The sequence below is a fragment of the Phyllostomus discolor genome, chromosome 10 (genome assembly GCF_004126475.2).
Source record: "Phyllostomus discolor isolate MPI-MPIP mPhyDis1 chromosome 10, mPhyDis1.pri.v3, whole genome shotgun sequence".
Classification (NCBI taxonomy): Eukaryota; Metazoa; Chordata; class Mammalia; order Chiroptera; family Phyllostomidae; genus Phyllostomus; species Phyllostomus discolor.
Genome location: NC_040912.2, coordinates 31,062,772 through 31,077,238, shown reverse-complemented (window position 1 = coordinate 31,077,238; position 14,467 = coordinate 31,062,772). Strand labels below are relative to the sequence as shown.

Sequence of the window (14,467 nt, the reverse complement as noted above, 5' to 3'; positions counted from 1 at the left end):
ATAACCCAGGATTACAGATAAGGAGAGAATCCTAAAAGCAGCAAGAGAAAAGGAAAGAGTTACCTACAAAGGAGTTCCCTTAAGACTGTCAGCTGATTTCTCAAAAGAAACCTTACAGGCAAGAATGGGCTGGAAAGAAGTATTCAAAGTGAGGAAAGTATTCAAAGTCAAGGACCTACATTCTACATCTGTCCAGCAAAGCCATCATTTAGAATGGAAGGGCAAATAAAGTGTTTCCTAGATAAGGTCAAGTTAAAGGAGTTCATCATCACCAAACCCTTATTATATGAAATGTTAAAGGGGCTTATCTAAGAAAAAGAAGATCAAAAATACCAACAGCAAAATGATAACTCACAACTATCAACAACTCAACTTAAAAAAAAAAAAAAAAATGAACTAAGCAAACAATTAGAACAGAAACAGATTCACAGAAATAGAGATCACATGGAGGGTTATCTGCAGGGAGAGGGAGGAGGGAGAACGGGGGAAAAGGTACAGAGAGTAAGTAGCATAAATGGTAGGTACAAAATAGACAGGGGGAGGGTAAGAATAGTAGGGGAAATGGAGAGGCCAAAGAACTTAAATGTATGACACATGAACATGAACTAAGGTGGGGGAATGATTTTGGGAGTGGGGGTACAGGGCGGATGAGAATGTAGGGGAGAAAAAATGGGACAACTGTAAGCATAATTATAAAATATATTTTAAAAAATACAATTACATAGTTAATACAATTAAACCATGAAATCATGAAGGAATGTAGAAATATATAATCTGTGCTGCTAGGTTGCTGGAAGCATTTTTTAACTTCTGTTATCACTGTCAATATCTATATCACGCTCTAATATTTCATATGGATTTTACTAATGGAATTGGGAACACAGTCAAGTGGCAGAGCAAGAAAACTTCCTTATGAGTAAAATACTTTGTCATAGTTTGTTCACTTCTCCACAGGGGAGGAGATTTTGCTTATCCTTCGATGGCCTGAATTATATGCATCCCTTCTGAGATAAAAAGCTAATTGATATGATTAGCATTTTACATGTGTCCTGAAAATTTATAGATATGAACAAATGGGATAGCAAAAGCACACAATTTTCCTTTAAAATAATTGTGAAAGAAATGATTAAAGTAGAGTTGGATTCTCTATGTTTGGTAAAGAGTACAAATTTAATAATGATTTCAACAGTTTAGCAAAATCTTTCATTTTCTGCCATAAATACATAATTTCAAAACCTAGTTTGGTATTTAGCTCAATTACCTCTCACTGTCAGTTATGGAACTTTTGGAACTTGGACAACTACACAGAAATAAACAAACAACAATGGAAATTTTATACTTCATTTAGAGAAAACCTTAGAATACTCATCTCAGAGGATATGATGTTAAATAAGACAATATCTCAGCTATAGGATAATGTACGATGTGAAGAAAAGTAAAAAAATATGCATGGTCAAAGCCATCTATGATAAGGATCTCAAGAGAGAACGCACAAACTGGAAATTCAGAAGTGGTAGAAAAAACGGTAATCACACACAAAAAACGAAAAAACACTCTTTATTAAAAGTTGAAAGGATATTTAAGCTCTAGAATTTGCTAGCACTTCCTATTACTTGCTTTCTTATATTTAAGAAATGTGACCTGCTTCATTTATGAAACTTTAAGAAACAAAGAAGGATGTATGTGTATATTTGATTTTCTCCAGGAACATTGTGATCCATTGGTTCTCTCCTTATCTTGCCAGATCCGACTCCCCAGCTTCTGATTTTGTAAAGATTATATGTGTGTGTGGGGGGGGGGGGGGTCTGAAACTGTAATAGTACAGTGTGCCATTTTGCTGTACCTGCTTTGTTGTCTTTTCCCTTGACTTGACTCCAAATCCTAGTCTACCCCATGGCTCCATTACTGTTGTTCTTGAACTGTAATTAATTATAGGTAAGCTTGTATTTCTCTTAATGTTTTGAGGAATAAGTATCATTTTTAGATAATTTTTTCAGAGTATCTCATTGTGAACTAGGAGAGAATTTCTTTTTGTTTTACTAGCACATATTTTTTTTTAGTAACAGGCTTTCTCTCTTCACTTGATTAGAACTAATTTTATAAGTGTTTTATTAAATCTCCCTGTATCCTTCTGTCACAGAACCATTTACTTGAATGGACCTACATATCAGGGTCACTTAGGGAAACTTGCAAGATTCACAGATCCTTCTCCCACCCCACTTTCTCATCCCTGTCCTGGGCTGCAGGAATGTATAGGCTGAAAAAGCTTTGCAAGCCATTATGTTAAAGCTCCCCCATCCTCTACCATCCCTGTGGTATTTAAAACCACTGTATTAGTATGCATCAATTGTATCCATTGTGGGAAGGAAAATAGAATCCATAAAAGAATTTCTTAGGTCATCTGATCTGACATAAGATTCTAAGTTGGTACTGTGTAAACTTGTCACCTTCATTAGGTTTTAGTGTGGTTATGCCATTAGAGCTTATCATTCAGCTTTATTTAAAAATTCATTTTTTTCTCCTTTTAGCTGGAGAAAGTAGTCTTAAGAGAAATAATTTTTTAAAGTGTTGTTAAAAGCAGTATTATTTCTCCTACTAGTGTTGTTTAATTTTATCAACTCAGAAAACATCACCATAATTGGAGACAATAGTTACTACTCGTGAAAAAATAAGTATGGCATCTAAAAATACTTTCTGAAATGAGGATAGATGTGTTATTAACTTGCTGAAATTTTTTAAGTTTACGGCTTTTGTTTATTATGTATTTCTAGGTTGAACAGTTAACAAATCACCTGAAAGAAAAGACAGACAAGTGCAGTGAGCTTTTGCTCTCTAAAGAGCAGCTTCAGCGGGATATACAAGAACGGAATGAAGAAATTGAGAAACTGGAATGCAGAGTAAGAGAACTGGAGCAAGCCTTACTCATCAGTACGGACACTTTTCAGAAGGTGCGACATTTTCTTCGGGTTAATTTCGATTGTATGTTCTCATATAAATTAGTTACACAAACATCAGTTTCTTTAAATAAAAAATTGCTATTGACTTTTTTGATATTGTATAATGTATATGTATCTATATGTATCTTCATGTTTTCATTGACATTATAACCATTTCTGTTTATTTTAGTTCTGAGAAGTGAACATTAGTTAAACCAGAAAACTTAAGTACCCTTTTAACCAACAGTAAGGTTGTGATTGTAAAATAATAGCCAAGTGAAAAAACTGTGGACACCAGTTTAGGCTGGTGCTTTACCCCAGACTAGTAAATAATGAAATCTGTTTTCATTATGTTGCTAAAAACAAAAATGAATGGAAAAAGAAAAGTAAGGTAAGTAAACTTGGGGTGGGGCAGGTAAGGGGATAGCCCTCATTTTATCTGAGGTATAATATTTAAGAATGTCAAACATTCCTGTTTGAATTTGTATAAAATACATTCAAGACTGAATATCTGTAACTTTTTGACTATTCGCTAATGTAGCTTATCTTCTTCTAATTGGAGAAATAGAATTGCTATTTCTCCAATTAATAAAGATAATCAATATTTAATGTCTGAACTTTTGAGAAATTTTTATATATTTAAAGGTAGAGGACCGAAAACAATTTGGAGCTGTGGAAGCTAAAGCAGAATTGTCCTTAGAAGTACAGTTGCAGGCTGAAAGAGACGCCATAGACAGAAAGGAAAAAGAGGTAAAGAGTTTATTTTTAATGACAAAACGTGGTTTGAATTATTTTAAATAAGTCACCTTGAAAATATCATTTGAACAGAGTGGACTTTATGGTCTAAGACCAAAGTTTAGACTGTTTCTTAGCTCATTGCTTATGTTAATCTTGAAGACCGTGAACATTTGAACAGATCGCTGGTGTAAGGAAGAATGTTCCAAGCAGAGGAAACAAGTGTAAAGGCCTTGATGCAGCAAGGACTTTGAGGACAAAAAGGAGGCCAATTTGGTAGCTATGCATTGAATGGAGAAGAGAGTAGGGAGATAGTACTGTTAGTGCAGCAAAGGCAGTATCTCTCTTTTCTGCTGACCTTACTTCCCATGGGCTTTGCATTATTGCTATTTTGCTGTTGTTTCTTTTTTAAGAGTTGTATTGCCCTGGGAGAGTATAATGTTGTTCTATAATATACTAAAATTATTCTTGAAACAAAAGATTAATAATAAAGTAATTATATAAAATTCGGTTTTTCTACTCTTCCCTTCCCCCACAAAAATCACATTCAAAACAGTAGTAATTTTCACTTTGACCAGTGTGGCTCTGTTGGGTGTCATCCAGCAGAGTGGAAAGGTCACTGGTTTGATTCCTAGTCAGGCCGCAAGCCTGGGTTGCAGGTTCCGTCCCTGCAGGTTCGGTCCCTGGCTTGGACATGTATGAGAAACAATTGATGGACGTTTCTCTCTCTCTCTTTCTCCCTCCCGTCTCTATAAAAGTAAATAAATAAAATCTTTTTTTAAAGCAGTAATTTTCAATTCCTAATTAAATTATAACTTATTTAAACCTTTGTCTATTGTTAGTTTTACTAGTCTTTCTAAAACATATTGTACTCTACATTTTCTGGCTATAGCATATCATAAAATGTTCTAAATTTTTTAAATTTCATTTTTATCTCTCCATATAATTTTCTAGGACATTTAATATATTTAAACAAATATTTATTGAACTGAAACAGTACATAAATGTTAATAAGTGTTTTGAAAAATATAAGAATGGTTTAGACAGCTAAAACTACAGCTCAGAGAACATGTAGTTCAGAGGAGGAAAAAATCCATCTATAGAAATAACCATTTCTATGAGCAGGATTATTTTCTCACTAACACATAGTACTAATGTTTATCCAAAAGATTGTTGTTTATTTGTGTTTTCTTTTTTGCATGAGAGGCAGGGAACCCTTTGGTATGCAACCACTTCAATATGTTTTGAAAAGAATTAACATTTAAAGATTTACTTCACGCTAAATAGTCAACGAAATTATCTGCTTCCCTAAAAAGATGGACCTCAAAACTGTCCCCCAAAACAATGATAGTTGATTATGGATAATTGATTTGAGTTTACTAATTTTATATTTTTATTATCATTTGAATTTTATATAACATTACTAACACCCTAATTTCTTGAAGTAAGTACTCAGTAACTATATACCTTTACTCAGAACCATAGTTGTTTAGAACTGCAAGAGACCTTCGAGACCCAGCTCCCAGTTTTTACAGGTGACACAGAGCCAGACATGTTCAGTGAGTAAAGAGCTAACCTGACAGCTGGCCCTGTCTACTAGTTTTTAATAACAATGACAAGCACAGTATCAGAACACACTCAGCCTGTAACTTGAGTCTAAAGACAGGAACATAAAATTAAAACATGTATCTTTCAGCCTTGGTCAGATAGCTCAGTTGGTCAGTGTCGTCCCAACATAGCAAGGTTGTGGGTTCGATTCTCGATCCGGGCACATAAAAGGAACAACCAATGGATGCATAAATAAGTGGAACAACAGATCATTCTATTTTTCTCTCTGTCTCTCTCCTCCCTTCCCTTTCTCTAAAATCAGTAAATTAAAAAATTTTAAACATGTCTTTTAATGAAAACAGCTTAAGCATTCACTCCTACACTGAGCAAATGTTTTCAGGTATCTGCTGGAGTATAAACATAAGATGTCTGTATGTGTCCTTATATTTGAGATACCTTTAGGCTACTCTTATAGCCTAAATTTGTATAAAACTTCATTATAATGTTTAGAAAGTAGAATGAATAGAAAGAGAAGAAACTTTTAAAAGGTAGGAGCTTCAGGATGATAAGGAGAATGTAAAGAGAAATAGAAGGAAGAATTTCTTTTTTTTTTAAAGATTTTATTTATTTATTTTTAGAGAGGGAAGGAAGGGAGAAAGAGAGAAACATCAATGTGCAGTTGCTGGGGGCTGAGGCCTACAACCCAGGCATGTACCCTGCCTGGGAATCGAACCTGTGACACTGGTTCGCAGCCCGCGCTCAATCCACTGAGCTACGCCAGCCAGGGCTAAGAATTTCTTTTTTAAAAAAAGATTACTTCAGTAGGTTTTAGCTCTCCATAGAGCTAATGAGATCTAGCTTACAGATGACAAAAATAAATAATAGTTAACTTTGTATAAGTCTGTGCTAGAAAGTGCTAAGGATTTTAAATGTTCTAAGTTATTAATCTTTATGCTGTCCCTAAGCATCGACTACATTGTCATCTCTATTTTACAGATGAGTAAGCTGAGTCTTAAGGAAGGTTAAGTAGCTTGCTCATGGTCACACAGTAAGTGATTGAGCAAGAATTCCTCAAATTTATTTCTCTGATTCTGGAACTCTGTAATGCTGTACTGCAAAAGCATTTGAGCATGTTCTGCCTTGCTGGTATATAAGTATTAAAAACTGTCATTCAGCATTTACTGAGCTCTTACCACATCTAGACCACCACTGTCTAATTATAAAACAAGCACCAAATTTCAAGGAATCTACAATTAAGTCAGGAAACATACACATTTGAAAAGATAAAAATACTTAAAAAAAAAACCACAAATGGAGCAAAGTAAGTAATCCAATAGAATCAGCAACTACATAGCTATCCTTTGCTAGCTACCATAATTTTTTTTATCCTCACCTGAGGACATTTTTTCATTGCTTTTAGAGAGAGACATCAATTGGTTTCTTCCTGCACATGCCCCAATTGGGGACTCAACCCACAACCAAGGTATGTGCCCTAACCAGGGTTCGAACCTGCAACCCTTTGGTTTACAGGATGGCACTCCAACCAACTGAGCCACACCGGCCAGGGCTTGGTAGCTAAATTAAACAAGATTAAAACAGATAACATTCTGTTTTTAAACCTTAATAATAATCTAGTTTTGGGTTGTTATAGACTGAGTAATAAGACAACCTGGGACTGAAACTGGAGTCTAGCTAAGTAAAAGGAAAGAATACTGTACAGTGTCATTTTGGGGGATTGAAGTGTCTGTTATGATACTTCAGGTTTAGCTGTCTATAACAAAAAAGTTAGTGCTTTAGACCAGTGCTTCTTGAACTTTATTGTGCATATGAAACCCCTTGGGATCTTCTTGAAATGAAGATTCTGATTCAGTAGGTCTGTGGTGGGGCTTAAAAATTTATACATCTAACATTTTCCTGGGTGAAGCCAGTTTTGCTGCTCCCAGGATCACACTTTGAAAAGCAAAGCTTTGGATCATGGCTAAGTATTTTACTTTAATCTCTTGTATCAAAAAGAAAATATATACCATGTGAGGTAGGGCAGCGATTTTGAACTTAAATATCTGTGTCTTGAGACAATACCTTGTCATCAAAAACAGTTGTAGAAGATAGGGATATGAGTAAATACTATTATATTACATAACCCTGAAGAAGAGACAGTCATCTCAGTTTTCAACAAACCTGATAATTATACATGTACAGCTCCTAAATGTATTTAAGGTGTGTTTACTGAGTTTTAATACCAGTGTTACAGAAAATAATTTAAATATAAGTCTTAGGCATTAATTATTAGAAGCAGAATAAATGATAGTTGAGAATCTAAGGCTCCAGCCAGTCAAGATGGCAGAGTAGGTAAACACTGTGCTCGCCTCCGCCTGTGACCACCCCACAATTACAGCTAAATTACAGAACAGTCAGCCTGGGGAACCACCTGAGGACTAGCTGACAGAAGTTCTGTAACTAAGGATATAAAGAAGTCAAGACTGAGAAACTGCTCTTTCTCTCTTGGGGAAAAAAAAAGTAAACCTCCAGAGGGAAACTCCCCAGGTTCAAAAGCTGGCTCCCATGTACTAGCTTGGACCTCAGGACTAGACTCCTCTCGGTGCCTCCCTTCCTCGTCTCTGAAATGGGGGTAGTCTTAGCAAAGATCTCATGTGTTTGTTACAGAGTTTTTAAGAAATAATACATATAAAGCACCTTATGCAGAGCCTAACCGTAAATTGTCTACAAATGCTGGCTGTAATGACTAGTATCAGTACTGTTTCTGTTAAGGAGGCATTAGGCTAAACTGTTGTGAAGGTCTTTGCCTTGCCAGTGCTGAGATGTGATTCTAATTACACGTCTGTGCATAATCATTCTATGCCCCTTTCAGGTTCTAAGGGGAGAAATGATTTATAGAGTGCTCTCTGAGCCAGCCACCACTAAAGGCTGCTCCTGCATCTTAGGTTGTTTCTAACGCAGCAATTTGATCATCAGGTGAATACACATTTGCAAATCCATTCATTAAATATTTATAAATAGCTACAAAGCAGTGAGCTAAATAATTGATCCTTCCCTCAAGAAACCCAATTTTTTAAATATGACATTAAAGAGCTCCTAATGTTTTTTTGTTAGTTTCAGTCTGTACAGCCATCAAAGAGCAATTGCTTTATCATTAATGTTAATCTGTCCTCAGAAATGAGTTAAACTTCTATTGTCCTACATGTGGGAACTCTAGTTTTCTCCTAAAATGGTATTTACTCGCTACCTCAATTTTTAAGTTTCTATATTTCAGAACTCCAGCTCTGCTTCTTTCTCCTTAAACAAGGTACACGGCAGCCAGATCTTTCATTGGGCATTAATATGAACTAAATTGAGCTATTCTTACCTGGTGGTGAAAATAACTGACCTAATTGTACAGCTTTCTTCTATCTTTTTTTTTTAAGTCCCTACCCAAAGATATATTTATTGAATTTTTTTTGGGGGGGTGGGTGTGGAGAGAGAAAGGGAGTGAGGGTGTGGTGGGGGGACGTAGATGTGAGAGAGAAACATCAATTGGTTGCCTCCTGTACACGCCTTGATGGGGATCTAACTCTCAATATTTTGGGGCACAGAATGAGACTCCAACCAGCTGAGCCACCCTGCCAGGGCTTTCTTTAACCTTTTGATGGAAACTTAATTTATCATAAAATAAGATCGTAAATGTAGACTTTTCCCTTTTTCCCATTATTCTTTTCTACTTTATCTGAGGACATTTTAGGTAGGAAACAGCTCCTGTATCCTTCCTCTGAAGGTCTCCTCTTTGCTTTGGGCAAGATGGTTTAAGGCTGTTAAGTTTGAAAAAGTCTAGAAACCACAGCTACACCTGACTTAGAGAGACGCCTTTTCTTTATTTTCATGGCTCACATGTTTTAAGTATACACACTTTATAGAACTGATACAGCATTCTTTATTTTCTCTTGACAAACATTTGTATAACGTTTTTTCTCCTTTTTGATAATTTTGGTATCTAAGATCACAAACTTAGAAGAACAATTAGAGCAGTTTAGAGAAGAACTGGAAAATAAGAATGAAGAAGTTCAGCAACTACATATGCAATTAGAAATACAGAAAAAGGAATCAACTACCCGCCTACAAGAACTTGAACAAGAAAACAAATTATTTAAGGTAATTAATTAAGAAAAACTTTGCCCATAAATAATTCCTAGTTTTTTGTCCTGTGCAAACAGTATTAAGTAGTTGCTAAACCCATTTGCTAAGTAGTACTTAACAGAGGAACACTAGCTGCAAATGGATTTGCATGAAACTTGTTTTTAAGCCAACAGAAACATTTGAATTCATCATAAATGAAAAAAGTTTCAGACCTTTTATCAAAATATTTTAAGAACTACTGATTTACAATAATTATATCATCTCTGAATCTTTTTAATTTGTACATTTTTGAGTGCTATATCTTTTGTAAGAGTTGATTGAAAGAAAGTGTAAAAATCACGTGTAATGATCTGTCCAACTAGGATGGGTATTTTTATCCCTAGGATGAAATGGAGAAACTGGGATTTGCCATAAAGGAATCTGATGCTATCTCTACTCAGGACCAACATGTGTTGTTCAGCAAATTTGCTCAAATAATGCAGGAAAAAGAGGTAGAAATTCACCAGTTGAATGAACAAATTACAAAACTTCAGCATCAACTTAAAATGACAACAGATAACAAGGTACACTAGTTTAAAATTGATTGTTACATGAAGTTAACTTAAGCTAGAATTTTAAAGGACTAAAGAGTGATTTTTCTCCTTTCCTCTTTAAATGTAAAACTAAGTAAACCTTAATTTTCTTTACCCATTAATTTTTTTTGTATTGTTGTTCAAGTACACTTGTCTCAATTTTTACCCTACCACACCACGCACTTTACCCATTAATTTCAATATAACAAGCTAACTATATTTTTGTCATCTCCTGATATTGTCAGAGATTTTTCATGTTTTGCAGAGAGTCTCTGGTGACTTAAGAGTTCATCATATCATTCTAACCAACCTATTAAAAATTCTACTGTTTGATATGAGTTAAATAAGATAATACTTGGGTTCCATCTGCTGTAAACTGTTTTTGTTTCAATACTTCATTCTTTTCTATTAGAATATATTGATATTTACTATTTTACTTATAGGAAACCAGCTACTAAAAGTGTAAATCATTTTACATTTAACAGAACTTTCTGTATGAAAGTGTATAATTTAGGTCCTTCTTTGATATGAGGGCCTATATTAAGTTAATGTAACATGTTCAAGAACTATATTGTGTGATCAGTGCTTGAAGATCTTGCACTAAAATAAAATTGAATTCTCAAAGATAAATACATATTTATTGTGTGTGCTACCTTTTTCTCATTAACTAATAGGTTATTGAAGAAAAAAATGAGCTGATAAGGGATCTCGAAACCCAAATAGAATGTTTGATGAGTGATCAAGAACGTGTGAAGAAAAACAGAGAGGAAGAAATTGAGCAACTTAATGAAGTGATTGAAAAACTTCAACAGGAATTGGCAAATATTGAACAAAAGACATCAGTGCATGCTAATTCTGTCCCAGAAGAAGCAGATAGTTTAAAACATCAGCTGGATATGGTAATAGCTGAAAAACTGGCTTTGGAACAGCAAGTAGAAACCACTAATGAAGAAATGGCCTTTACTAAAAATGTACTTAAAGAAACCAATTTAAAAATGAACCAGTTAACACAAGAACTATGCAGCTTAAAGAGAGAATGGGAAAATAGGGAAAAAATCCAAAGTATACCATTGAAAAGTGATAATGTGGCTGTAGATGATCTGAGCAGAAAGAAACCTGAACTAGAAGAAGTCCTTACTGGGGGTGCTCTTCAGCCCCTGGAAAATCAGTCTTCCCTCAGATCTGTGGAAGAGAACAGCAGAGTTTCCATAAACAGTTTGGAAACAAAGGTGCTACAGCTTGAGAGTACTGTGAGTGCAAAGAACTTAGAACTTACCCAGTGTTATAAACAAATAAAGGACATGCGAGAACAAGTCCAGGCTGAAACAGAAATGCTTAAAAAGAAGATTGTAGACCTTCAGACTGTACTCGAGGAAAATGTTGCTGCTGCTGTTGTGAGTCAGGTCCAACTTGACGCAGTTAAGGAATATGTGAAACTCTGTCAAAGTGAACAGGAGAGTTCATCAGAGCCCAAAAGAGCAAATATACAGAATTTAAGTCAACCGACAGAAAATGAGATGAAGTCAGATGTATCAGCATTAACCTTGAGAATATCAGAATTAGAAAGCCAGGTGGTTGAAATGCAGACCAGTTTGATTTTAGAAAAAGAACAGGTAGAAATCGCAGAGAAAAATGCTGTGGAAAAAGAGAAAAAGCTACGAGAACTACAGAAGCTATTGGAGGACAGTGAGAAAGAACAGGGAGGCAAAGGAAGGGAAAGAAGCCCTCGTGGAGATTTTGAAGTTCCCAAGGTTAGTTTGTATTTAATTTTTTTTAAATTAAATACCCTAAGAAACTCTCTTTTCCTTTATTCCTTGAGCTGACTGCTAATTTACTAAATTAAATGTTATTATTCACATGTAGCAATTGGTACATATAAAGCATTTTATAAAAATATTACTATTCTATACAATTAATTATCACTAGAATAAATGATACAAACTATATTTTGTAATTTAATTAGCATAGTTATTAAATAGAGTAGTCAGAAGGAATTTAGAAATGTTAAGTTTAGCAAATGTCCTCTGGAACTTGTGTGGGTTTTTTCCTTTTCCCTCTAATATGCATGTTATGTGATCATCCCTTTCAGGTAATAGAAAATATAAAAATATATTAGTGTTCTACTGAATTAACATATGAATGAGGAATCCTTAGCTTTTGCAGATTTTATACTTAATAATAAATTTTATTCTTTTCTGTGAAAAATTTGCATTTCACCCTTATAAATCTACTTAGGTAAAGACCTGAAGTCGCAATTATTTCTTAGCGTAGGACTGATATGAAAAGACATTACCTTTCAAATTCTCACTTTATGTATTTTGAATTTTGTATAGTTATTGTGCCATCTTAATCTGATCACCAGGAGATTAACTGATATATCAGGATTCTATAAATATAATTTATTTTGCAAATGATAATTCTTTTCATTTTTTAGGCTTTTTCTTCTTATTAGGCTTACTGGAAGTAAAAACTATGAATATTAAAATTAAATGTGACTTTCCATGTATATAAAACTTCTAAGAACTATTTTAGTAATACCTAGTATCTTTTAAGGAAAGTGATATAAATATGAAAGTTTTTCAAAAGTACCAAAAATATTAAGTAATAATTTATAAATTTTAGTATATATACAATGAGAGTATTTACCTTTCACTTCTAGAAAATTATTCTTCTCTTTCCCCAAAATACAAAATAATGGTTCTGAAAATTTTTCTCTATTTGTTGAACAAACATGGATCATTTCAACCCCATTTATCTGATAGGCAGTCATTCCTGATTTTTTAAAAAAAGCTTCTTTAGAATGTATATTGCCTTGAACTTTGCTATATTTTTTGAAAATCATGTGTTTCTTATACTCTTCCACTGCCATACAGGCAACTACTGAGCTAATTCATACTAGTGAAGAAAGTGGATTTTTTGTTCAACTTGAGGCTCTCAGAGCTGAGTCAGCAGCTACCAAAGAAGAACTTGCCAGTTATAAAGAAAAGGCAGAAAAACTTCAAGAAGAACTTTTGGTAAAATAAGTAACTTAGCTCCTGATTCACTTGTTTCTACCTATCTTAATTTTATTTAAATTACATTCTTTTCTATAAAACAAACCCAAACCCATAATTTAAAACTGGAAAAATAAAAGCTTTTGTGAATTTGATGAAAAGTTATTATAAATATCTTTGCTAGCATCTTCTTGCTTGATTTGCCTTGGAATCTTCATTAGGAAGATACTTTTAATCTCTAATCTATTAATGAAGGAGGAGGACAGATGTTAAGGAAACTATATTTCCCATGAGAACTAAAAGTAGAGGCTGATAAAATGATTTTATTTCTGTGGTAATCTGTGGCCATATACTTATATATAGAAATACATATGGAGACTATGAGTGTTTCTGGATTTTTTATTATTCTGAGGAAAATGAACATGTTAGTATGAATTATACTCTCAACCCTAAATTTTATGTTCGATATTTTAACTAGATGTTCTACTGTTCTGTTTGTTGTGTTTTTAGGTGAAAGAAACAAATATGGCATTTCTCCAGAAAGATTTAAGTGAAGTTAGGAATCAACTCACAGAGGCAAAAGAGAAATTATCCTACTTCTTAGAAGAAGAAAAGATTGAGGTACAAGAAAACAGAAAGCTATTCATATTAGAGCCGTTTCCTATTAAAGAGGGTAAAAGTGCCGCATCCCAGACAGACAGGACTCTCAAGGTCAATAGCAGCAATCAGACTCCACAAATCCATGTCAGAAATGCAGGAATCCAAATTGATTTACAGAGCGAATGTCCATCAGAAGAAGTTACTGAAATAATCAATCAGTTTACTGAAAAAATTGAGCAAATGCAAGAGCTGCATGCTGCTGAAATTTTGGATATGGAATCCAGACATATTTCAGAAACTGAAACCTTGAAGAGGGAGCACTATGTTGCTGTCCAGTTACTGTCAGAGGAATGTCGTACCTTGAAGGCAGTGATACAGTGCCTGAAGTCTAAAGAGGTATTTGGTTTTCATAACATGTGCTTTTCAGTGTTCTGTGATATTTTGCCCCCTAAAATTAAGCGGTTTTAAGAGGAAAAGAAATTTAGGACAATCTCTCTTTTTTTTTTTTAGATTTTATTTATTTATTTTTAGAGAGGGAAGGGAGGGGGAGAGAGAGAGAAAGAGAGAGAGAGAGAAAGGGAGAGGGAGAGAGAGAGAGAGAGAGAGAGAGAAACATCGATGTGTGGTTGCTGGGGGTCATGGCCTGCAACCCAGGCATGTATCCTGACTGGGAGTTGAACCTGCAACACTTTGGTTCGCAGCCTGCGCTCAATCCACTGAGCTACACCAGCCAGAGGACAATCTCTTCATTATGATAAAATTACAATTGTAAGTCTTTCCATTATGGAAAGTCAGATACTAACTTTCCACAAAGTCCCTGTGCAGATTTGGAGCCTGATGTTATTGTTCCTTAATTCGTGAATGTTTCTTATTACGGTAATGCCCATGAAGAATAATTAGACTTGCTGTAAGCCATGGATAGTTTTGTTTATTTTAAAAAGGCGTGACAAACTTA

The 14,467-nt window shown here is 34.5% G+C and overlaps 1 protein-coding gene across 11 annotated transcripts in view; it reads left to right on the top strand.

Moving 5' to 3' along the window:
- AKAP9 (A-kinase anchoring protein 9) overlaps positions 1 to 14,467 on the top strand; it is a 168,300-nt gene that overhangs the window by 126,834 nt on the left and 26,999 nt on the right. For 10 of the 11 annotated variants that reach the window (XM_036010625.1, XM_036010628.1, XM_036010627.1 and 7 more), the window contains 7 exons: positions 2,772 to 2,948; positions 3,582 to 3,686; positions 9,210 to 9,362; positions 9,731 to 9,910; positions 10,594 to 11,670; positions 12,793 to 12,933; positions 13,423 to 13,908. In XM_036010625.1, the coding sequence (XP_035866518.1) occupies positions 2,772 to 2,948; positions 3,582 to 3,686; positions 9,210 to 9,362; positions 9,731 to 9,910; positions 10,594 to 11,670; positions 12,793 to 12,933; positions 13,423 to 13,908 (2,319 nt within the window). The remainder of the gene's footprint in view (positions 1 to 2,771; positions 2,949 to 3,581; positions 3,687 to 9,209; positions 9,363 to 9,730; positions 9,911 to 10,593; positions 11,671 to 12,792; positions 12,934 to 13,422; positions 13,909 to 14,467) is intronic. The other variant, XM_036010629.1, reaches the window with a different exon arrangement.